Consider the following 22386-nt stretch of genomic DNA (forward strand, 5'->3'; position numbering starts at 1 on the left):
CAATCATCTGGTCATCGGACATTTTGGACCTATTTTTACCACTATATTTCCTATTTTCTTTCTCAACGCCATGTCATATATGTTTCCTTCAATGGAACTAGTCTGGATTACATTTATTCAGTGTTAATCTGTTAATAGGAACATGTTTTATAAATGAAATTCAGTTAATGCTGCATTTTCTTCTCACCTAAATATAACCAAGGAACTGTGTTTGAATAAGCATTTATAGTCCCCATCAACTCAGAAAATGCCTAAATTACCAATTTCATGTTTGAAATCTGGTTTATTTCTAGAAGCTTCTGCATGGGATTCTGTGCACTACTCTGTAGTGAAAGCATGTTCTTTAAATTTGATTTTATTGTTATTTAACACTGGTAAGGCTGTTTTTGTTGCTCATTCCAAATTGATGTGAATTAGTAAACATATATGTCCGTAGTATCATCCACACCCTAAAACAATGATCTTGAACTCCTTTCATGATATAGATCAGTGTTTAATTACTTCACGTTCAAAGCCCTTCTGTTAAGTACGTTTCAGTTGACTGAAGCTTTTTTATTATTAATTTATGGGATGTGGTGTCACTGTCTAGGCTGGCATTTATCATCCGCCCACATTACTCAGAGGGAGTTGAGTCAACTACATCACAGTGGGTCTGGAGATACTTGTATACTGGACAGGATCAGGTTTTCTTCCCTAAAGAACATTAGTGAACCGGATGTTTTTAATGTGTTATCCACAGTAGTTTCAAGGTCACCATTGGCCTTTTAATTCCAGACCTTTTTTTGAGGTTAAATTTCACCAGCTGCCACAGTGGGAGTCAGACCCATACCCACAGCCTGGAGTTGAGCTTACTAGTCCAATGACATTATCACAACATCACTGCCTGCCTTCTGTATGTTCCATGTTTTTCTTTCACTTTTAATCTTAATTTGCTCATCGGGCACCCTTCAGTTTATTCGACTTTGGATTGGGATGCGTTGTGCCACTGAGATTATATTGTCTTCACCCAGTTTCCACTGAAGACAGCTTGAGCATCCTAACAATGGTTGATTCTTCCATTTCCCTAGTCCATGTGTGATAAGACCGTTTGTAGTTCTTGAACTGTCATCTCAAATGGCAGCTAATTTAATATTGTTTAGGGATCAAAGCTTGAATCCATCTCTTTGTGGCTGAGCAAACCAACTCCCATCTTGCAAGTTATGCCACTGGCAATGTAAATTCAATTATTTAAATCAAAAATAAATGCTTAAAACTATTTCATGAAAAAGATTTGAGTACATGGGATGGGACTTTCAGACATTAATCTGTAATGTTTGCCTTGTAAATACTGTACTGAATTAAAATAAATCTCCATGTCAATGCAAATACTGCAGCCACCACTCCTGACACTTAAACTCGCTGACATTCATGTGCCTATTTTTTTTTAACTGATACAAATTAACATTTAACCATTTTCTGGAATTGCAGAATTCATGTGTTTAACTTAACTGAACTTTTTTTTTACATGCAGGCTGTGGATTACTATCTAAAGGCAATGAGATCACTTAGCAGATGGGAAAAACATTCAGCTGTTTGGGATTCTGTGAAATGGGAATTGTCAACAACCTATTTTACAATGGCAACCCTGGAACAAGATTATGCTCCATTATCAAGAAAAGCTCAAGAACAGGTATTGAACAAGATGTGACCTTTTAGTTCACTGTTCACCTCATTCAGTTCAGTAAATGGTTTCATATTTTGGGAAGTGTCAAAGTTGTGGAAGGATAACAATGATGCTGTCACACCTGATTTCCTCCAGGAGTTACTGTACAGGAGTCTGATTCCCCATTAAATTGCTTTCTCCACTCCAATTTAGAAAATTGAGCCCAAGTTTAATATTGTTAGTACTGTTTGGCAGAAATTGAGAATAGTTTGACTTGTGCAGAAGAATATAGCTAAAGGCTATGAGGAAATTCAATAGCGAGCTCAGTGGTCTGAAACTGGAACTCAGCATCACAGGGAGTGGTTGAAACACATACAAAAATACATGTAAATAGAAGTGAGAAAAGTTGAATGGGGAATAAATACTGCCATGTACTGCATGCATTGAATAACCTATTTCTATACCAAATGTGCTATGTAATTATCCGATCTCACTGTACAGAGCATCAACAATGAACATAGAAAATAGGAATAGGAATAGGCCATTTGGCTGTTTGAACCCGCTGCTCAATTCATTATGATCATGGCTGATCATCCATCTCAATATCCTTTGATTCCTTTAGCATCAAGTGCTCTGTTCAATTCTTCCTTGAAATTGTACAATGTTTTGACCTTGACCATTTTCTTTGATAACGAATTCCACAGGCTCATCACACTCCAGACGAAGAAATTTCTCCTTGTCCCGTTCCTAAATGGTTTACCCATATCCTCTCACTCTGCCATTTGAGAATATCCTTCTCGCGTTACCCTGTCTAGTCAGTTGAATTTTATCAGTTTCTGAGATCCCACCCTCATTCTTCTAAACTCCAGCGGATATAATCCTAACTGATTCAACTTCACATACATCAGTCATGCCATCCCTGAAATCAATCTAGTATATCTTCACTGCACTCCCTCCATAGCAAGAACATCTTTCCTCAAATAAGAGACCAAAACTGCACGTGCTATTCCAGGTATGGCCTTACCAAGGCCCTGAAATAATTGCAGCAAGACATCCTTGCACCTGTATTCAAATCTTCTCACTGTGAAGACCAACATATTATTTGCCTTATTTACCATTTGCTGTACCTGCATGCTTACCTTTGGTGACCAGTGTATGAGGGCAGCGAGGTCTTCTCAATTTATAGCTGTTCAGATAATAATTTGCCTTCCTGTTTTTGCTACCAAATGGATAACTTCATATATATCCATATTATACCGCATCTGCCATGTATTTGCCCATTCCCTCAGTATGTTCAAATCACGCTGAAGCATCTTTGCATCCTCCTCAGCACTCCCACCCAGCTTTGTGTCCTCTAGTTGTCACAAAGTCACATTAATATAGTGCCTTAGTAAAGTGTCCCATTCTATTTCAGGAGAATGTTTTGAAAAAAAATTTGAAACAAAACCACATAATTAGATATGTCGAGACAAAACCAAAATTTTGGTCAAAAGAATAGGTTTTATGGAGCATTTTAGAGGAGGAAAGAGAGGCTGACATATTTAAGGGGGGAATTCTAGAGTCTAAGGCTTAGGTACCTGAAGCCACAGCAACTAGTAATAAATGGGCTAAAATCTTGAGGTTGGAGGAATTTGAAAGCAAGATGGAGAATTTTAACATGACGGCATTACAGGTACAGGAGCCAATGCAAGTTAGTGAGCATGGGTACAGGTGGCACAAACTAGGAAAAAGCAGATTTTTGAACAAGCTCCAGTTTGTGTAGGGTGTAATATGGGGGACTGACCATGGGAGAATTGGAGTAACCAAGTATAGAGATAACAGTAGCATGGACGAGTGTTTCAGCAATCTGGAACCTACTGAGAACTTGGGTTCGGCACCATACCAGATGTCAGGTTACACATATTGCCAATAGAGGGAGCTCCATGATTATTATTGATTTCGTAGTACAAAGAAGGGTATATACTTTAAGCAGTGACCCACAATTTTCTAGTAAAATAATTGTGCACTTCATTAGCCAGATGTTTTTAAGTGTGTAAATTGGCCAGCAATTTGTGGCAAGGTGTATCATGTAAATTACTAAACGATTTCTGCCATTTAACCATTCGCCTGACATAACCAGGAGGTTGGCATCAACCTCAAACTTCCAGGGTGTTCCAAGGAATTGCAATGCTTGCAAAATGAACTGCATTAAGTTTAATACAGAAAATTACGGAATAGCTGCGCAAGGATCTTTTTGATTGCAACCCTCAATGGTTCTGCACTGCCACTGCGTTGTCTTCCAGAACGGAAGTTAGTTCAAACTGTGGTGTCTCATTCCTTTTAAGAGGTAAATTGGCTTTAAAGGTTTAATGAATTTCATTTTTCTCTAGCTTTTTTGTTTCTTTCTCAGTCCAATCGGTCTTTTCTTATTTCCATGTTTCCTGTTCAGTTATTCCCTATTATTTCTTTTAATTTCATTGATTAAGATGAAAGAGTAAATATCATCACTCCATGAAGTCTGAAATACCCGGTCGCCCACACCTCGGTCATCAGTTGTCACTTTCAGCAACTAGCTGAGCAGTGAGGGATAGGTTTAACCCATTGGGTATGCTTTACTGCTGCAAATTCTGGGCAAACATGTTTCTAAAATGCAAGTATGAAAATTTAGAATAACAAATCAGATTCTAAATGTATTACATTTATAATTAAATGTAAGATGTTGAATAACTGAAGGAGTTACTAAACCCCTATCGTACTTTCAAAAGTCATTTAAAGATAATTTTGTTGTAATAAAAGATGTCACCATCTCCTTCATAGAAGGAATCATAATTACATATTTTTCATCATTTGATTTTTCCTATGCTGTCACGTGTTCAGTAAGTATTTTCTTGAGGTTACTTGAGATCTGTTTAATAATTCAAGTTATTGTCTTACAATTTTTCAGATTGAGAGAGAAGTTGCTGATTCTATGATGAAGTCTCTGAAGTACTGTGATATACGTACAGAATCTGCAAGACAACCCTTGTGTCAGTATCGGGCTGCAACAATTCATCATAGACTTGCCTCCATGTATCATAATTCTCTTAGAAACCAGGTAATCTAAAACTTTAATGAAAAAATATTCTTAAAACCGCACAAATCACAATCACAGATAATGCAACAGCTAATTATTGTTTGCTATTTGTTCAAGGCATTTAATCTCAAATATTACTCCAGTCAAATTTAACAAAGGCAAAATAATTAAAAGGCATTCCTTTTAAGCTGTCTTGAAATCAAGATTGTGACTCACCTCATGACAATTTCAATAGGCAGGCAAAATCATATGCTGTTAAAACATTACATATTTATGAAAATAAATTGCATTGGTTGACAAATATTTGATTCATATATTTACATGATGTTTGATTATTTTTATAAATAATTAAGGTTGTGTTCAAATTTGTTTTAAAATGATGGCTTTCTGGTCAATCAGGCTGGATGGAGAAATATTTAAAAAATGGTATCTTTGCATTGAGTTATTTTCATTTTGTGTTCGATATTCCTATAATTCACGTCTTATTTATTTGTGTGTATTTGCCACCGTATGCTCTCCAGTGGGAATAGGCGATGGCCTAGTGGTGGTATTGCTAGACTATTAATCCAGAGTCCAGGTAATGTTCTGGGGACCTAGGATCGAGTTCCACATGGAAGATGAACCTAATAATCTGGAAAGAAGAACTTAAAGATGAGCATGAAACCATTGCCAATTGTCAGGAAAAACCCAAAAGAACTGCGAATGATATATAAATCAGGAACAAAAACAGAAGTTGCTGGAAAAGCTCAGCAGGTCTGGCAACGTCTGTGAAGAAAAATCAGTTAATGCTTTGGGTCTGGTGACCCTTCCTCAGAATTGTCATCTGTGAAGAAAAATCAGAGTTAACATTTCAAGTCTGGTGACCCTGCCTCAGAACGCTGGACCCGAAACGTTAACTCTGATTTTTCTTCACAGATGCTGCCAGACCTTGTGAGCTTTTCCAGCAGCTTGTTTTTAGAAATGTGCTGTCCTTACCCTGTCTAGCCTACGTGTGACTCCAGGCCCACAGCAAGGTAGTTGACTCTTAACTGCCCTCTGGGCAATTAGGGATGGGCAATATAAATGTTGTCCTAGCTAGTGACACTCGCATCCCATAAATGAATAAGATAGAATAGTGTGATGCAGGTATCTTTGTTTGGGCTTCTTAACATTTACAAGATTTCCAGTCATCTTTGTATCCCTTTATTAAGTAAGGAATTAGTACCTTATTTCGTATTTTATATTTCTCTGTGTGGAGATCAAAATCAATTTCTTTGAAGTGGTTTATTAGGGATTAATGTTCTTTTTCCAAGAAAAAAATTAAATGTATGACCATGCAGAATGCAGGTTATACTTGGGAGAGCAAGGCCATTTACTCCATGTTTTTTTAATAAATATCCTAAAGCTCCTCCATTGCAAAAACTCCTGACTTTGTTGATGATACCTGTTTTCATGAACATACGCTTTATGAACAAAATTTTCTAATAAATTTTAAATTTACCTTTTACAGATTTGAATCAGTGGCCTTACATTGACTTTTTTACATTGTGTTTAAGATTTTTGAGTAGATCTGTAGCTCGGGTTGTGGGTGTTGAGGTTGGTTGGCTCGCCGAGCTGTTTTGTTGTTCCGCAGACGTTTCGTTACCGTGCTGGGTAACATCCTCAGTGCAGCCTCTGATGAAGCGTCGGTGTGTTTTCCCGTCTGGTTTTTAAACATTGTGTTTATCGCGAGATAACTTCTCTATCACCTTGTTAATGTGAACAATTCACATTTTCAGATCTGTCTTTATAATTCGTGTCATAATACTGGCAGTCAGCCTGAGGTCTGCACTATTCTACTTCTGATACATAGTCTTCCTCTGTGCTGATGACCATCACTGACGAATGTACTTAAGTTGTGGTCTATACAGAATATTATCGAATTTGATCATAACTTCTTCCGACTTGTGTTGTTTGGGCTACATTGTTAAATAATCTAATGGATTTTTTTCTGTATTGGTTGGTTATATTGAATATCAATAATATGATTACGTATTTTCCTTAAGAGTCAGAAGGTTGTAGATTTAAATGTCCACTGGAGAATCTTAAGGATGTAATCTAGAATGATACTTGATGCAATACCTAAGGAGTTTAATTCTTTAATTCATTCATGGAATGAGGGCATTGCTGGCCAGGCAGCATTTATTATCCATCCCTAATCACCCAGAGGGATGTTCAGAGTCTACCACATTGTTGTGGGTCTAGAGTTGGATGGCAGTTTCCTTCCCTGAAGGACATTAGTGAACCAGATGGGTTTTTCCGACAATTGACAATGTGTTCATGATCATCATTCTTTAATTCCAGACATTTTATTGAATTCAAATTCCACTATCTGCCATTAATAGTCAGCGATAATACCAATAGGCCAGTGCCTCCCCATACTTGGAAGTACTATTTTTCAGTTGACATCAAATTAAATCATGTCTGCCTCTCAGGTGAATGCACAAGATCAATGGTGCTAATTAAGCTATAGTCAGGAAGTTCTGGTGTTCTATCAAAGCTTTTCTTTTTTTATTTATTCATTCATTGGATTGAGTGTTGCTGACCAAGCCAGCATGTACTACCATTCCTAATTGTCCTTCAGAAAGTGGTGGTATACTGCTGTCTTAAATCACTGCATTCTGTGTGGTTTAGGTACAACTACAGTGTTGTTAACGGCGATAGCAACTTGTTCTAAGTCAGAATATTGTGTGGTTTGGAAGAAGTTTGCACATGGTGCTATTCCCATGCGTTTGCAAGTGCCAAAGGTTGCAGGGTTGGTAGGTACTATCGAAATGAAGCCTTGGTGAGATACTGCAGTGCATTATGTAGATGGTACACATTGCTGACACTGTATGTCAGTGGTGGAGAGAGCCAATGTATCACAATGACTGCACTTTAAAAAGTAATTCGTTGGTTCTGAAATGCTTTTGACATCCGGATGTCCTGATACCTTGAAAGTTGTTCTACTAAGTCTCGGGCGTACTTGTTTGATTGAAATTGCCTTTCTGGCTTTGTAATTTTTTTTTTTTAAAACTAAGCATCAAAATCTGGTTACTGAAATTTTAATTCAAATAATGTGCATTCTCACGGGACTGTTTAATCCAAAAAGCTTATATTAAATAAGGGGCAAGAAACCTGACAGAGATTGTTTTATTGGTTTTTGTTAACACCCTTACAAAGGTAAAATTGTTTTTCCTAAAGTCTTAACTTGAAAGGTATATGTAATTTCTTTTTATAAAATCTAGGTTGGTGATGACCATTTTCGTAAGCAGCATCGCAGCTTGGCGGATCTCCATTACAACAAGGCTGTGAAATTGTTTCAGTTGCTGAAAGATGCACCTTGTGAACTGCTGCGTGTTCAGTTAGAACGGGTTGCATTTTCAGAATTTCAGATGGCAAGTAAGTAAATATTAGGTTCAAAAATAATTTAATTTTGTTAATGTCAGTTTATAAAGATAGAAATTCTTTAAGCACTGCATTCACAATTTAACTTAAAAGTAAGGATTTGTAAAAGTGTTTGAACAATATGGAGAATAATTGAAAATTTTAAAATCCAGACGTTGTTGCACTAGAAACTACTAGATCACCAACCATGGTGACAGATGCAAATTAATACAGGAAAGACAGTGTGACCTTGTATTAGAATCAAGTCTAGAGGTAACAAAGGTGTAAAACAAGGGTTTCATCAGCAAATGAACTGTGCCACTTGAAGCTAGGCAATGTTACAGAATGGAAAGAATGCTTTTGGAAGCACATCTTGACATGCAACACCATATTGAGAGTGGACTGGTTTTGTTTTAAGCAGTTGAGACAGAGGAATGGAGTTTGCAGTGGGGACAGAAAGCAAGAAATAACTCGGCTTTCCAATACTTGTTTGGATGGAATTTCTGTTCAACAGTACTGAATGCTGGATAATCAGTTTTATTTGACGGCAGTCTGAAAAGGTGGTGGTGATGCAGCACTGGATGCTGTTAGCATGCATGTGAAATCTGATGCTACGTATTAGGATGATGTCGGTGAAAAGCAAGATATAGAGGAACAATGACAGAATACAAGCCATATGTGTAACCTGGTCATATAATTTTTAACTCTTGAAGACTTGGCATAATTTTGGTGAGTCTGGGCACCTCTTTTGAAGCAAATGCATTTTTTCTGAACGTTTGAACTTGATTAATATAATGGGTGCCTGTTCACGATGGGTACCAAATCTTTTTACTGAGAATTGTTGCTACCTCATTACAAAAAGCAAAGCGTGGAGGTTCACTTAAAGTACAATTTGGACTTGAGCACATATTGCACTAGTTTTGAAAATATCCTCTATGAACTGCTGTTTTCAAATTCACTTATACGAAAATTTTGCTTCAAAAATATACATTGATTTGTTTGAGTATATTAGTTTAATACATATTTTGATCAATACAGCTGAAAATGCAAAAGAAAGGATTTGAAGTCACTGCCATTTTCCACCAGACTAATTCAATCAACAATTATTGAAAATGACGTTTTTAAAAAAATCACAATTTCCAATTAGATTGGTGTTACAGTGGTGGATTTTTTTTTAAAAAGTCACCCTTCACATGTATGTATTATTTTTGTGCACTCAAAAGATCCAGCTTCATTTTTAAGCCACCTCAAGGTCTGCACGCCTCCCTGGCCCATCTGCTTGCTACTCGCTACACTCCTCGCATTGGGCACAAATTCTTTAAAAGTTGGAGTCAACTCACTTATAACTACAAATCTTTCCACCCAGGCTATTTTTTTCTCAGCATTAGCACACAGAATAATTTGGCAACCACTACAAGGAGATTGTTGTGCCATTGTTTCCTAGGTTGCTTTTTGACCAATAGGCCATTTTTGATGAATTTTAAAATGAAAATTACTCACTTTTTTAAGTTTTAATTTCTAATAGGCACTTATCAAGAATATTACAAACTATATACTCACAAAATTTAAATTTTGTCATTTTCAAAATTTAATTTATTTCTATTTTGCTGTGATGTTCCTATTAAAATAAATCTTTGAAATAAAAAGTGATATTTATTCCATGCTCTGTAGATCAAAATAGCAATGTTTCAAAACTGAAGACTCTTTCAGGAGCACTGGATATAATCATCAACTCAGAATATCCATTTCTGCTTATCCAGAGTGAACTTTCCACTGTCCAAGCACTGGTAAGTATTTTCCAATTGTTTTAATAGGGGAAGGGAAGAAGGATAAAATGATACAGAATATAGCGTTCTTTTTTATTCCACTGAGGTCAAATTCATCTCAAATTGATGAAATAGGTCTAGGTAAAGGCAGGGTAGATCTTCCCTCTGTTAGTTGAAGCATCCTTGGGTGAAGTTGCTTCAGTATGTTTAGTTAATGGCGCTCAGTTGATCACAATAAATATTATTGCTTTGGATCTGTTAAAATAAAACAGATGTGAGAAAAGCAAGTATCATCCTAGTGCAATGAAACATGCTTTTCTGCAATCAGGGTGGAGACCAAGGAGAAAGAGAGGTTTATTCTGCTTCAGGGCTGATCTTGTACCTGTTTTTGGAATTCTTAGGGATGACATTGATTATCGTGTTTCATTCCAGATTCTCTCCTTCAACATTTCTGGGAGGAGGAAAATTTAACTGACCAAGTATGGGCTGATACGAGTTTTGGTTTGGTAATACTCATAAACAGGCCAAGTTTCTTGAATGCATTATTAGAGGGATTGATTATTGGAGTTCTGAGGAAGGGTCACTGGACCCGAGACTTAACTCTGTTTTTTCCTTCACGGGTGCTGAGAGACCTGCTGAGCTTTTCCAGCAACTTTGTTGTTGTTGTTGTTGTTGTTGGAGGGATTGAGTCTAGCTTACAAATCTAGTGCAGTGTGAGCAGTGACTTTGCAGTCACCCACAAAGTCCAGAGCATGTATTTCTGTGGTCAGTTCAGTCTTGACATTGAGGTATCCATGTAATGAGTTTAATACTATCATCAAGGGTAAGTTAATCTTTGAGATGAATAGTTACAATCAGGTAGATTTTGAAAGGGCCTATTTGAGAAAACCCCACTCAAGACTTGGAGTCATATCATGAAGCAATTGCATCATGATAAATTTTCTTAGACCTCCAACTTGTATAAGTTATGTATACAATTGCACGTCTGATGATGCCATCTGGACACGGATTTTAATTGAGCGGGTTTAGTCTAGTGACAAACAAGCTGAGTAAAGCAAACTAATCCATTTCCTTTCACCAGGCACTCATCTACAACACAGGTCATTAGGACCTTAGTGATAGAGCGCTGGATCTCTACACCACTAAGGTTCAAGTTTGCTTACTTCTGATTTCATCCCCCTTAACCATTCTAGAGTATTTGTTTGTCAAAAGGAGGGATTGGTTATCAAAGGAGAAAAATGCAGTAGGGAACCAGAGAGGTTTAGGGAGGGAATTCTAGATTCTGGATTCAGACTGACAAAGGCATGGCAGTGACGAAGTTAGATAAAAGCATTCATTTGCTGCTGGAGGGGCCTGGCCCAATTGACATTCTGGGATTGTTGTTTGTCTTTTATTTGATGGGATGTTCAGGAAATACCTGTGCTGACAATATGAGAAGGCAACCTGTATCCTTAGTGCCTGTTGTCTGTTATCACCCTGTGGGTTTAAGGCTTATTAGAGCATACTACAGAAAATTAGCAATGCCTTGTCATGAGCTTTTCAAAAAGGACATCTGGGAGCAAATCTGAAAGTTTACCTTAGGCTGATGCTGTTTGAATTTTCACTACTCACTCTGTCAGGAACTCCATAGCTGAGATAAAGGCCAGATGTTTTTATTGCAACAGATTGGTTTTCACCTGACACCAAAACTCGGTTACCAAAAAATTAGCCAATTGAAGACCTTGGCCATGTTTTCTTTGCTTATTATGTTACAGACATTTGTCACATTATTTTAAATCCATCATGGAGAGATATTAGACATTGAAAAAATTTGTATTGTCATGAACATTCAGAAGTCATGTTGATAAAATTTCCCTTTTCAAATTAATATTAGCAAGGAAATTGTCAAGCATGCCATGATGGAAAAATGCCTGAAAATGATTCCTCCAGCTTGAACGAAGAAGAGATCATAAATCTTGTCAACATGTTTGAAGCTCGACTTTCTTTCCTGTTGTTTCAACTTATCAAACTACTGACCTCAAAAAAGAAAAGCAGGTAATGAAATGCAGTCCTTTCTTTATCAAAATACCACTTTTTGCCAATTTTCTTAGGTATATTTATATTGTAGCACTCACTGTTCGTGCACAACACAAATGTATGAAAGACAACATAAAACTCGAGAAATAGACCATACTGTCACTCGAGCCTGCTCCACCATTCAGGACGATCATGGGTAATCTTTGACATCAACTCCACTTTCATGCCTGCACTCCATTTCACTCTATGCTCAAGGACACCAAATATCTGAGCCATAATTACATTCAACAAAGGAACATCAACAATCCTCGATCGAGAATTTGAAAGATTCAATTTCTCCTCCTCTCATTGCTGAATGATTGATTGGATCCTTATCCTGAAGCCATATTCTTGTTTTCCAGTTCACCTGCCAGGGGAAACAACTTCTGTGTCTTCTCTGTCAAGCCCCCATCAGAATCTTCTATACTACCATGTGATGACCCCACAATCTTCTAAACTACAAACAGCATATGCAAAATTTACTGAGCCTTTTCTCATGAGTCAATCCTCTCAAGAAATAACTAGGGGAACTTCACCATACCATCTCGAAGGCGAATATATTCTTCCTTTGATATAAAGATCAAAACTGAACATTGTATTCCAGGTGTGGTCTAGGCCAAGCCCCGTACAATTTATAATGATTCCTTTTTGTACGCATTTTCTTGCACTCAGAAGCCATCAGTCTCTGAATTGCAATGTTCAAAAAACACTCAGTTCTGCCCAGCAATCAGAAGAGCTTAATTCAAGTTTTCAACAGGTCTTTCAAAACAGTTTGAGGGTCACTATAGAGGACTTCAGAGGTTGCATGCAGTGAATAAGGATGTGAGACGGAGAGGTGCAGACACGATGTTAGGAATGCTGCTGTTAGATGGGATTAAAACTGATAAGATCCCAGCGCCTGATAATTTACATCCCAGAGTACTTAAGGAAGTGTCCGTAGAAATAGTGGATGCATTGGTGGTGATCTTTCAAGACTATAGACTCTGAAACAGTATCTATGGATTGGAGGGTAGCTAATGTAACCCCACTCTTTTTAAAAAAAAAAAAGGTAGTGAGAAAACAGGGGAATTATAGACCAGTTGGCATGACATCGGTAGTGGGGAAAATAATAAGAGCCCATTATAAAAGATTTAATAGCAGAGCACTTGGAATATAGTGACAGCATCTTTCAGAGTCAGCATGGATTTATGAAAAGGAAATTATGCTTGACAAATCTACTGGAATTTTCTTGAGGATGTAGTTAGTAGAGTTGATGGAGGCAAGCCAATAGATGTGGTTTATTTGGACATTCAGAGGCTTTCGATAATATCCCACATACATTAGCATGTAAAATTAAAGTGCATGGTATTGGGGTAGTGTGCTGATATGGATAGAGATCTGGCTGGCAGATGGGAAATAGAGGAGTAAATGAGTCTTTTTTCCCTGAATGGCAGCCAGTGACTAGTGGGGTACTAGACCTCAGCTATTCACAACATATATTACTGATTTAGATAAGGGAACTAAATGTAAGATCTTCAATATTGCAAACAACACAAAGCTGGATGGGAGGATTAACTGAGGAAGATGCTGACATGTTTCAGTGTGATTTGGACAAGTTGTGAGTGGGCAAATGCTTGGCAGATATAAAGTATAATGTGGATAAATGTGAAGTTATCCACTTTGGTAGCAAAAGCAGGAAGGCAGATTATTATCTGGCAATTAGATTGGGAAAGTGGGAGTTACAAAAAGACATGAGTGTCTTTGTATACTAGTTGCTTAAAGTAAGCATGCAGGTGCAGCAGCAGGTGAAGAAGGCAAGGTATATTAGCTTTCATAGCTGGAGGATTCAAGTACAGAAGCAGGGATGTTTTGTTGCAATTGTACAGGACTTTGGTGAGACCACACCCTGGAGTATTGTGTGCAGCTTTAATCTCCTTATTTTAGGAAGGATATTCTGGCTATGGAGGGAGTTCAACAAAGTTTTACCAGGCTGATTCCTGGGATGGCAGGACTGACTTATGAAAAGAATCTGGATCGGTGAGGACTATATTCATGCAAGTTGAGAATACTGAGATAGGATTTCATAGAAACCTACTAAATGCTAACAGGACAAGATAGGGTAAGCATAAGAATTTTTCTGATGATCAGGGAGTCCAGGGTCAGGGGTCACTCTGAGGAAATTGGGGAGGTCGTTTAAGACTGAGGAGAAGGTCCTTCACCCAAAGAGTGAGGAGCTTGTGGGATTATTTGCCACAATGCTGTTAAAGCCAAAACATTGAATGTTTTCAAGAATGAGTTAGATATAGTTCTTGCGGCTAGAAGGATTGCAGAATATTGGTAGAAAGTAGGAATAGGGGAATTGAGTAGGATGATTAGCCATAATTATATTGAATAGTGGAGCAGGCTTGAGGTGCTGAATGGCCTGTAGCTCCTATTTTCTATGTTAACGTATTGCTGGTGAGGCAGCTGAACTACGCATTCTACTTATGGGATACTGTGAGGAATTGAGAGCATCTGGGTAGTTAGAATTCAGGATCAAGTTCTAAGAATTAGTAGGCAGCTAAATAGTGGAATCAGAAATGGCACTGTGTATGGTTAAGTAACAAAGGGTTTGGACAAATCTTCCAAGCATTAATACTTCAGTACAACTGAGTGATTGGAGGTTGAAGAGCTTACAAGGCAGCATTTGCTTGATGCAACTAAACAAGATTGCAACCCTGGTAAAACCTAGGGGCAATTTAGCCTGATGAAGCTAGCTGTCAGTTAAGAGCTGACATTATGCATAAGTACTGGAATGCAGTTTGAGTCCAGGGGCAGTTTAAATTCAGAAAAGGAAGGTGATCAACGAGAACGAGAGCAGTCATTAATGCAGTCTGTGACCAAATGGCTCTGGAAGGGAGTTTCAAACCAGGTTCGCCAGAGTGAAAAATCATGATTCTTTATAAAGTTTAATGAGATTTGTTGACCTACTATATCGTTACCATCTGGGGGAAGTTGTTGAGAAATTTGTGGGATCTGCCTTGATCTCATTTGCTATTGATTTGTGCTTTGTGGTGTTTGATCACAGTGTAGTACTCTTATTGACCACATTAATTCTGGTCATTAAAATTGAAGTTGTACATGGGTGGTGGATTGCATTAGCATTCTAATGCAATATATATTTAAGTTTTTTGTTGTTTGTTCAAAACTACGGAATTTTGTGGCTCTCCACCAAAACTAAGTTCCCTGGATGTTGCATTTTGTCGAGTTTACGAGTAAGAGTTACTGTCCCTGGCCAGATTGCGTTACATAAATTTGACCGGCTGGTCCACAGTTGTAACAAATTGTAGCAAGACTTATTTATTCTTGCCCTCCAGCTCCCTTATGATAAAAGACAACATAACCACTTCCATTCAAAATTGCTTGCTGTACCTATGTGCTAACTCTGTATTCCTTCTGAGTATTAACATTTATAAGTTTTGTGCCTTTTTTAAAAAAAAATTATGCCTTTCTATTCGTACCAAAGTGAATCCCTCACATTGTGTTGCACATGTGGAGTATGTATGTATTGAGGGTATTTTGTTCTGTAAATTTGTGTCTTTAGGACTGAAATGTGAGGAGGTTTTTATTATCTCTTTTGAATGGAGAGTGAGGAACTTGTATTTATGAATGACTCGTGAGTGAAGCATGCTCCTTGTCTCATACCTGTAGTGGCGTTAGAGGCAATATCTAGACATAGCTTAATTTTGGCTACTGTTGTTCTAATGTAGCTCCTGTTAATTAAAATGCAAATTTAGATAAAAGTGATATTTCAGTTGAAGGTGGCTGTTAGTTTATTGTGATTTAAATGTGCAACATCAGAAATCAAAGGTTTTGATCGGGCTGAAAGTGTCAAATTCTGTATTCATTTTGGCTTCCTTAAAGTAATGTCATTGTCATTGTTTTGTGTTTTTATAGCAGCGTTGGTGATGATCGAATACTGTTGAAAAACTACAAGCATGCTTATTCAACATTATTGCGGGCAACAGCTGATAAGGACACTCCTTTAATACAGAGAGTGGAATTGATACTGAGTTTATTGAAACATTTATCATCCAGATCAGCAGTTGATGAGACTGGATCTGTGTGATTATCAGGTGTTCTCCCATTGTTGTACTCAAAACATCATTATAAAATCTGAATTTTGTTTTGCTATGATCGTCTTTGAATGGTGACAGTTTAAGTAACCTGCCAAAAGGTAAATGAGCAAACTTCAAAAAGCATTTATGATCTACGGATACATAAATCTTAAATCATTGGAGTTATCAGTGTGGACAGTACTTCAACAAATAATTAGTACCAATTAAAAGCTGCCTTTGAAGCAATAATTTAATTTACCCATGAATGTCATATTGACACAAAGGCAAGAAATTCCCAGATTCAGACCCTATTAAGCCAGTTCCAGCCACACTGGCAGTAAAGCTGCTGCTAGTAGCCATATTATCCCTGAGCTGAGGAGGAGGAAAAGCATTCATTGTCCCTGCTTTCTATAGCTTTTCAGTTACCCTTATCAGAAATGAAATAAATGTGATGTCTGGTAAAGGCAGTGGTGCTTCAGATTTGAATAGTTTCTTGAAAAATTCTACCTCAGCTTGAGGAATGGCTACTTGATGATGAACTGAGGAGACCTGTCTGCCAGCATGGGTCACTGCCATCAAGAGAAAGAGAAAATTGCTAACCAGCATAAGCTTTGGTTTATGTTGAAATGAAGTTATAATTTAAATATTGTGAATTACAATATGTATGCACCTTGCATTCAAAGGTTTGTCAGTGAGTTTCTACATGAAGTAATTGCACAGAAACTGACAAAATGAATGACGCTCTTCAGATTATGATTAATTACTGGAAAAAGATACATTAATGGATTTTTTAATGTCCTTAACTTGCAAAACTATCACAAGTTGGTACAAGTGGCGAGTTGCATTTTAGTTGCTTTTTAAACAGAATATTCATATTAATAGGTGAGCCAGTTTTTTTCTCAATGATAATGGATGAATAGTAAAGATTTATTTGTTTTTAAACCCATTTGTCTATGGGAAAAGTGGAAATCCGTACTGTGGGGCTAGTTTCAAAGAAAAAAAGTGAACTACAATTTTTAAAGATCTACAGCTGTGACCAGTTGATAGATATCAGGATGATTCTTTACAATTCTTCTTCAAATGTGGGAATTGCTGGAAAAACCATAATTTATTGCCTGTTGCTACTTATTAATAAGGTAATAGTGTGGCATACTGCAGTTGGTGTGATGAAATTGCTCCCACAATAAGAAGGACATTTTTGATCTAGCAACAGTGAAGGAATGGGAATATCTATAACTTTATATAAAGAAAACTTGGGAGTTGATAGTTCTGTGCACCTGATGTCTTTGTCTTGCTAATTGGAGGTCATCAGCTTTCTTGGCAAGTTCCTGCAAAGAATTATATAGATAGTACATCCTGAATGCTGGAATTGGAGGTGAGTGCACATTTGATATAGCGGATGAATTGCTGATCATGTGGAATTTGATGTATGACATTAAATCCTCAACTGTTGCAGCTATATCTATGTAGGCAATTCGACAATGAATTGTATCATCTAGTCCTGAGGGGGGTTTGGAGAGTCAGGAGGTAAATCATTCATTGTAGAATACCCAGCTTCTGACCGGCTTGAGATGTTAATATAGATTGTCCAATTGAGTTTTTGGTTCAGAATGATTCCCAGGATGTTGATAGTGAAGAACTTGACTACGTTAATGTCATTCAGTGTCATGAGATAGTGAGGCACACCACGTCTTTGAAATTGCCATTGGTATTTTTGTGGCATGAATATTACTTGCCTCTTATCAGCCCAAGCCTGAATGTTTTGTGACATGTCGGCACAGGTTTTTTTTTTTATTGACACTCGGAGGATGTAAGGCAGGAATTATGCAGATATTTAGGTGCACATTTTTCATTTTGATCATTACTACTGATAGCTTTGTGAAATAAACATCCAAGGAGTACACTAAATTTGAAAATACTTAATTATTTAACTTCTATTGCTGTTGCAAATGATTGGGTGAAAAGAAAAGGTGTTACACATGATAACGTGCACTCGGAAGGATAAATGTCTACAGTTACACAAGCAGATTGCGTTTTAATAAAGAAAATTCAATAAATGTCTGCTTTTCATGATGTACAGTTTGTATATTACATAATGGCATTGCAGGATTTTTGCTAACAATATGTAAAGTTTGTAACTATAATTGTGTATATACTTTTAAAAATGTGTGCAGTGTTCTCCAGGTAAATTGGAATGCAACTTTTTTTTTTATAAAATCAGGGTTCAGTTTAGAGATTACTTCATGTACCGTCAATTTAATAAGTGTGAAGAATGGAAAATATGGAAGCATGTGCAGAATCTGGGACTAGTGTGTCTGTGTGCTAACTAGTACCAAATGAACAATCTGATAGTTTTTTGTTTAGGTCAGATTTTATTCCCTTGTTTTTCTATGAAGTTTCCAGTGTGTTTTGGGCTGAATTAGAGAATGTTATTCAGTGAAAACAGCTGTTTATGAATCCATCTCAGAATCTGTCAGCTTTTTTTTTAAAGAAAGATGAAAGACAGACAACTAGCTTTCATGGGATAACACAAGCCATATTAGGAATGTTGTAAGTTAAATGAAGTTGATTGTATTATTTATAGTTTACTGCAAAAGTGTTACAAGATCTGAATTTTTTTGTAACTTTTATAATTTTTCACCTTTCCTGTTCAATAAGGACAGGTATCTATATACGAGGGCTCTGCAGAGTTTGTTCAGAAATACAATACATTTTGTTGGAAGAATATGTTTTTCCTGCTCCAATAGACACAAGCTAATACCATGTGACATTTTTAAACAAAATATACTAATAAAATATGAAAGCAACCCATCATGTAGTCTGTCAATCAAAGTCTGTGTACAGTGATACCAAGCAAATGTGTACCTGGAACAGGTGATGAAGATGTCATACAGTTTGAATTAGAAAAAATATTTGTATGTAGTACCTAAATGGAAAACAAATTAAGTACTGTTTAACTACATTTGTCTACCATTTTCACGGTATTATAAATATGTCAGCCTTAATGCATTATGATTTCGCAAATATAAAAATCTTTACATCTGTGGAATTACCAACAGTCCAGCACAAACTTTACTGCAGATGGTTTTCACTTTTAATTTCTAGTCACTTGATTTTGCATATGCCTGGGATAATGTCTTGTAGCATTAAGTATAAAAAGCAGGCTAATTATGCATTAGCATCCAAAATAGCCGTTGTCATACATGCATTAACCACTTCTTCTTCCGCAGTTTTCCAATTTGTGAAAACTTCTAAAGCAATTTTAACTCTTATTCAGCATTGAATAATGGACATCGCAAATATCAAACCACTGATCTGATATATTTTTCATAGGCATTAGTCCATTTAGTGGCAATAATGGGTTCTGCTTTTTATCCTGGTCATTGACCACTTTCCAAAAGAAATTGCTTTTGAAGAAAAATATGGACTGGTAGTGATATGAGTAGTACACAGCATTCAGATTTTCAATGGGATGATCATTCTGTACAACTGGTGGAAATACATCTATAATTCTTTTTGGATATCCATTAATCTGATTAGTATTCACATTGAAAGTGACCACCTATAAAGAAAATGAATGTAGTAAGACTTGGGAAGTGACCATTTCAGGTGTACAACAGCATTACCTTTTTCTTCCCCAATCTAATCATGTATCCCTGAACCATAATCAGATGAAGAAACATTAAACAACCCTAAAAAAAATCTCTTCCCCTCGAAGCCTTGATCATCATTACCACAGCTACCATTTTATTCAAACAAAGTTACCAGCAAATCTTCAAGTACTGCCTCCTTGTTTTTAATGCTTTACTAATTACCATATGTTAATTTAAAAAAAAAAATTATGGTCAGATGAAATGTGTTGACTGAAGTTTTGTAGTGGGAAAAATTGTCACTGTCAAATGACCAGGTGAGTCATTGGTGAAATCAGCATTCACTGCCCTAATTGCACTTGTGAAACTACACATCGTGCAGTGGTGTAATAATGCACTAATCCTGTACTTTCAAATGTTTTCAAGTAGTAAGTGCTTCCAACCAAACTTAAATGGACTTGAACCCAGATACCTGGCTCAGAGATAGGGACACTACCACTGCACCACAAGATTCATAGGCATTTGGACTTTAAATAGATTGAGTCAAGCTTCCTTGTTTATATTGATTTTTCACCTGTTATTAGGGCACAAGAGGGCCACGTTTATGACCTTAATTAATGAGATTTAAACAAGAGCAACATGGAAGGGAATAAGGTAAATTACATTCTCCTAAGACCCAATAATACACACACAGCAAAATTACTTTGAGAAAAACTAAAAAGGTAAAACAAACTAAAATAATGTGCAGTTTCACTTAGTATACTTAATCAAAGCGGTTCACAGACAAGAATTGCAGGAAAACAAATGACCGTCAAATGGGTCATTCATCTTTTAAGTGTCAGCCTTAATTTTCTGCTCTTTAAACAAATGTCTTAAACAGCTTCTGTTGATCAAAATATTAACAAACTTGGCAAACTCAAATCAAAATGTTACATCTGGGGTATGATGCACCCTAGTGCCTGCAAAGCCCACCAGTGATGAAAGGCTTGTAGTGAGCCTGTGGACTCCATATGCCACCACAAATGGACACCCAAGTGAGAACATAACAATGGAAGAGGGGCAGTCGGGTATTAAATCCACTTAATGGCTTGCTGTGTTGCACCTTTAACGATTATAGTTTTTAATTTGTAGTTGCCCAAGCTTCTAATACTCCAGTTGACTTTTAGGTGTTGTATGTTGGAGGCACGTGTTGAAAATCATCCAGCAATTTGTGCTGATAAACATCTCTTCATATTCTGTAAAGTAAGGCCTCCAATGATGAGGCAATGAGAAAAGAAGATGCAGGAAAAGTGTTAAAGGAATCTGAAGTTCTTAGATGGAGGAGGTCACAGGAATGAGGAGAGTTGAGACCTTGGAGTGTTTTGAACAAGAAAATTAGAATTTTAAAAATAGGTTCATGTTTAGAAACCAATACAGATCGGCGAGCAGCAATAGTGGTTAACAGGATTTGCTATGTGCTAAGATTTGGGCACCAATGTTTTGAATGAGCCTAAGTTTGCGGAGGGTAGAAGGGAAGTTAGACAGGCGTATGTTGAAAGAGTCAAGCCTGGAAGTAACAAATACACAAATAAAAGTTCCAGTGGTGCATAAACTGGCGGGACAGAGATGAGTGACAGGGAGAAAATTAGGGAACAAAACAAAAAGGATGTAAAGTCAGATTCCATTTTAAATGTGGTTGTAGACAATTGTGCATGAATGTAAGAATTTGAAAACATTTGACATTCAACACAGATTTCCAATTTTGTATAACATTTCAACTGTTAATTATTTTTGACTACAGTCTGTAATTAGTTTAGATAGTAATAGTTCATTTTGTGAAGGTTTCCAAAATAGCACTATTAGATCTGTTCTTCCAAATGATGGTAGGATTTGGCATGAAGGTTGCCAAATAGCCCATACTGCCTGTTCCACCAATTAGTGAAAATGCCTTGCCTCTGCCCACATCCCGAGGACAAAAATAAAACTTACATTTGAACCTTTGAAGAAATATATGTTTTGATCTCTTTTATCATAAAAAGCAGTATCAATTGGACCTTGAACACCTGGAAAACCTTCAGAGATTAATTTGGGATATTTCTTTCCCTCTGCATCCTCTGTGTATGTTTGATCACTTTCATTGTCATATCTCCAAAATTGGGTACCTGTATAAGAGTACAAGTACATATTGAAACTAACATTCTGTTAATTAACTGCTTTTAAAATATGTTGACCTATTGAATCACCTTTGAAGAAATAGATGGCATCTCTTGTCCATGTCCATATATGTACAAAAGCATCAATGTCACTACTTGGGATTCCTCGCCATCCAACTGAGAGTGCAATGGGATCTCCATAGCGTGTTCGATTGTTACGATTTTCGTAAAGCCAATACAAGTCATTTCTGAAGAAGTATGTGTTAAATTGAATTATTGTCTCCCCATATTCATTCTTCTCCCTATGAATCCAGTCAAACACTGTGTCGAAAGGACTTTTGCATACACCTAAAAAGAATAATCAGTGGAATCTATTGCCATTTTAAAAAATAAGTTCAGTAATTTCATACAATATTCTAAACTATAACAGCTTGTATTCTATTTGTGATGGCAAGCAGGTCATATGGGTTCTTTCTAAATCAACTATGAAATTGGGAATTTTGCATCCAAAAATAACTCAACTCCTAATGCAGTGAATGAAAAATCTTTCCACGAGCTTACAAATCTGGATGAGTCTACATTAAATTTGCAACTTTTTAAAGTCAAATATCCCAAGCCACATTCTTTGGTACTTTAACGCTGGCTTTTTAAAATTTCTGATTTCTACATTATTCACTTGGTGGATCAAC

The 22386-nt window shown here is 36.8% G+C and overlaps 2 protein-coding genes across 3 annotated transcripts; one reads left to right on the forward strand and one right to left on the reverse strand.

Annotated features, from left to right (window-relative positions):
- The first annotated feature begins 1503 nt into the window (after positions 1-1503).
- Positions 1504-18782, forward strand: LOC125481515 (erythroid differentiation-related factor 1-like). 2 transcript variants are annotated; one of them, XM_048593179.1, is made up of 6 exons: positions 1504-1669; positions 4566-4715; positions 7940-8093; positions 9750-9865; positions 11718-11878; positions 15815-18782. In XM_048593179.1, the coding sequence occupies exons 1-6, from the start codon at positions 1505-1507 to the stop codon at positions 15984-15986; spliced, it is 918 nt and encodes a 305-aa protein (XP_048449136.1). In that variant the 5' UTR covers position 1504; the 3' UTR covers positions 15987-18782. The 2 variants fall into 2 exon arrangements, with proteins under 2 accessions (XP_048449136.1, XP_048449137.1); XM_048593180.1 differs by lacking the exon at positions 15815-18782 and adding an exon at positions 12262-12849.
- Positions 18773-22058, reverse strand: LOC125480952 (matrix metalloproteinase-21-like; the record flags this gene model as incomplete). The annotated part of the gene is made up of 3 exons (XM_048593181.1): positions 18773-19537; positions 21534-21706; positions 21788-22058. Coding segments are annotated over 3 exons (744 nt in total), but the record flags the coding sequence as incomplete, so codon positions are not given.
- Between the last annotated feature and the right edge of the window lie 328 nt (positions 22059-22386).

Source organism: Rhincodon typus, unplaced genomic scaffold, assembly GCF_021869965.1.
Source record: "Rhincodon typus isolate 14 unplaced genomic scaffold, sRhiTyp1.1 hic_rhity00002443, whole genome shotgun sequence".
Lineage (NCBI taxonomy): Eukaryota > Metazoa > Chordata > Chondrichthyes > Orectolobiformes > Rhincodontidae > Rhincodon > Rhincodon typus.

Excerpts from the sequence above, each read along its gene's own strand:
- LOC125481515 (XM_048593179.1), top strand. The coding sequence starts at position 1,505 with ATGCAGGCTGTGGATTACTATCTAAAGGCAATGAGATCACTTAGCAGA. Across the intron at positions 1,670-4,565 it reads CAAGAAAAGCTCAAGAACAG|ATTGAGAGAGAAGTTGCTGA; the intron begins GTATTGAACAAG and ends ACAATTTTTCAG. Across the intron at positions 4,716-7,939 it reads ATAATTCTCTTAGAAACCAG|GTTGGTGATGACCATTTTCG; the intron begins GTAATCTAAAAC and ends TATAAAATCTAG.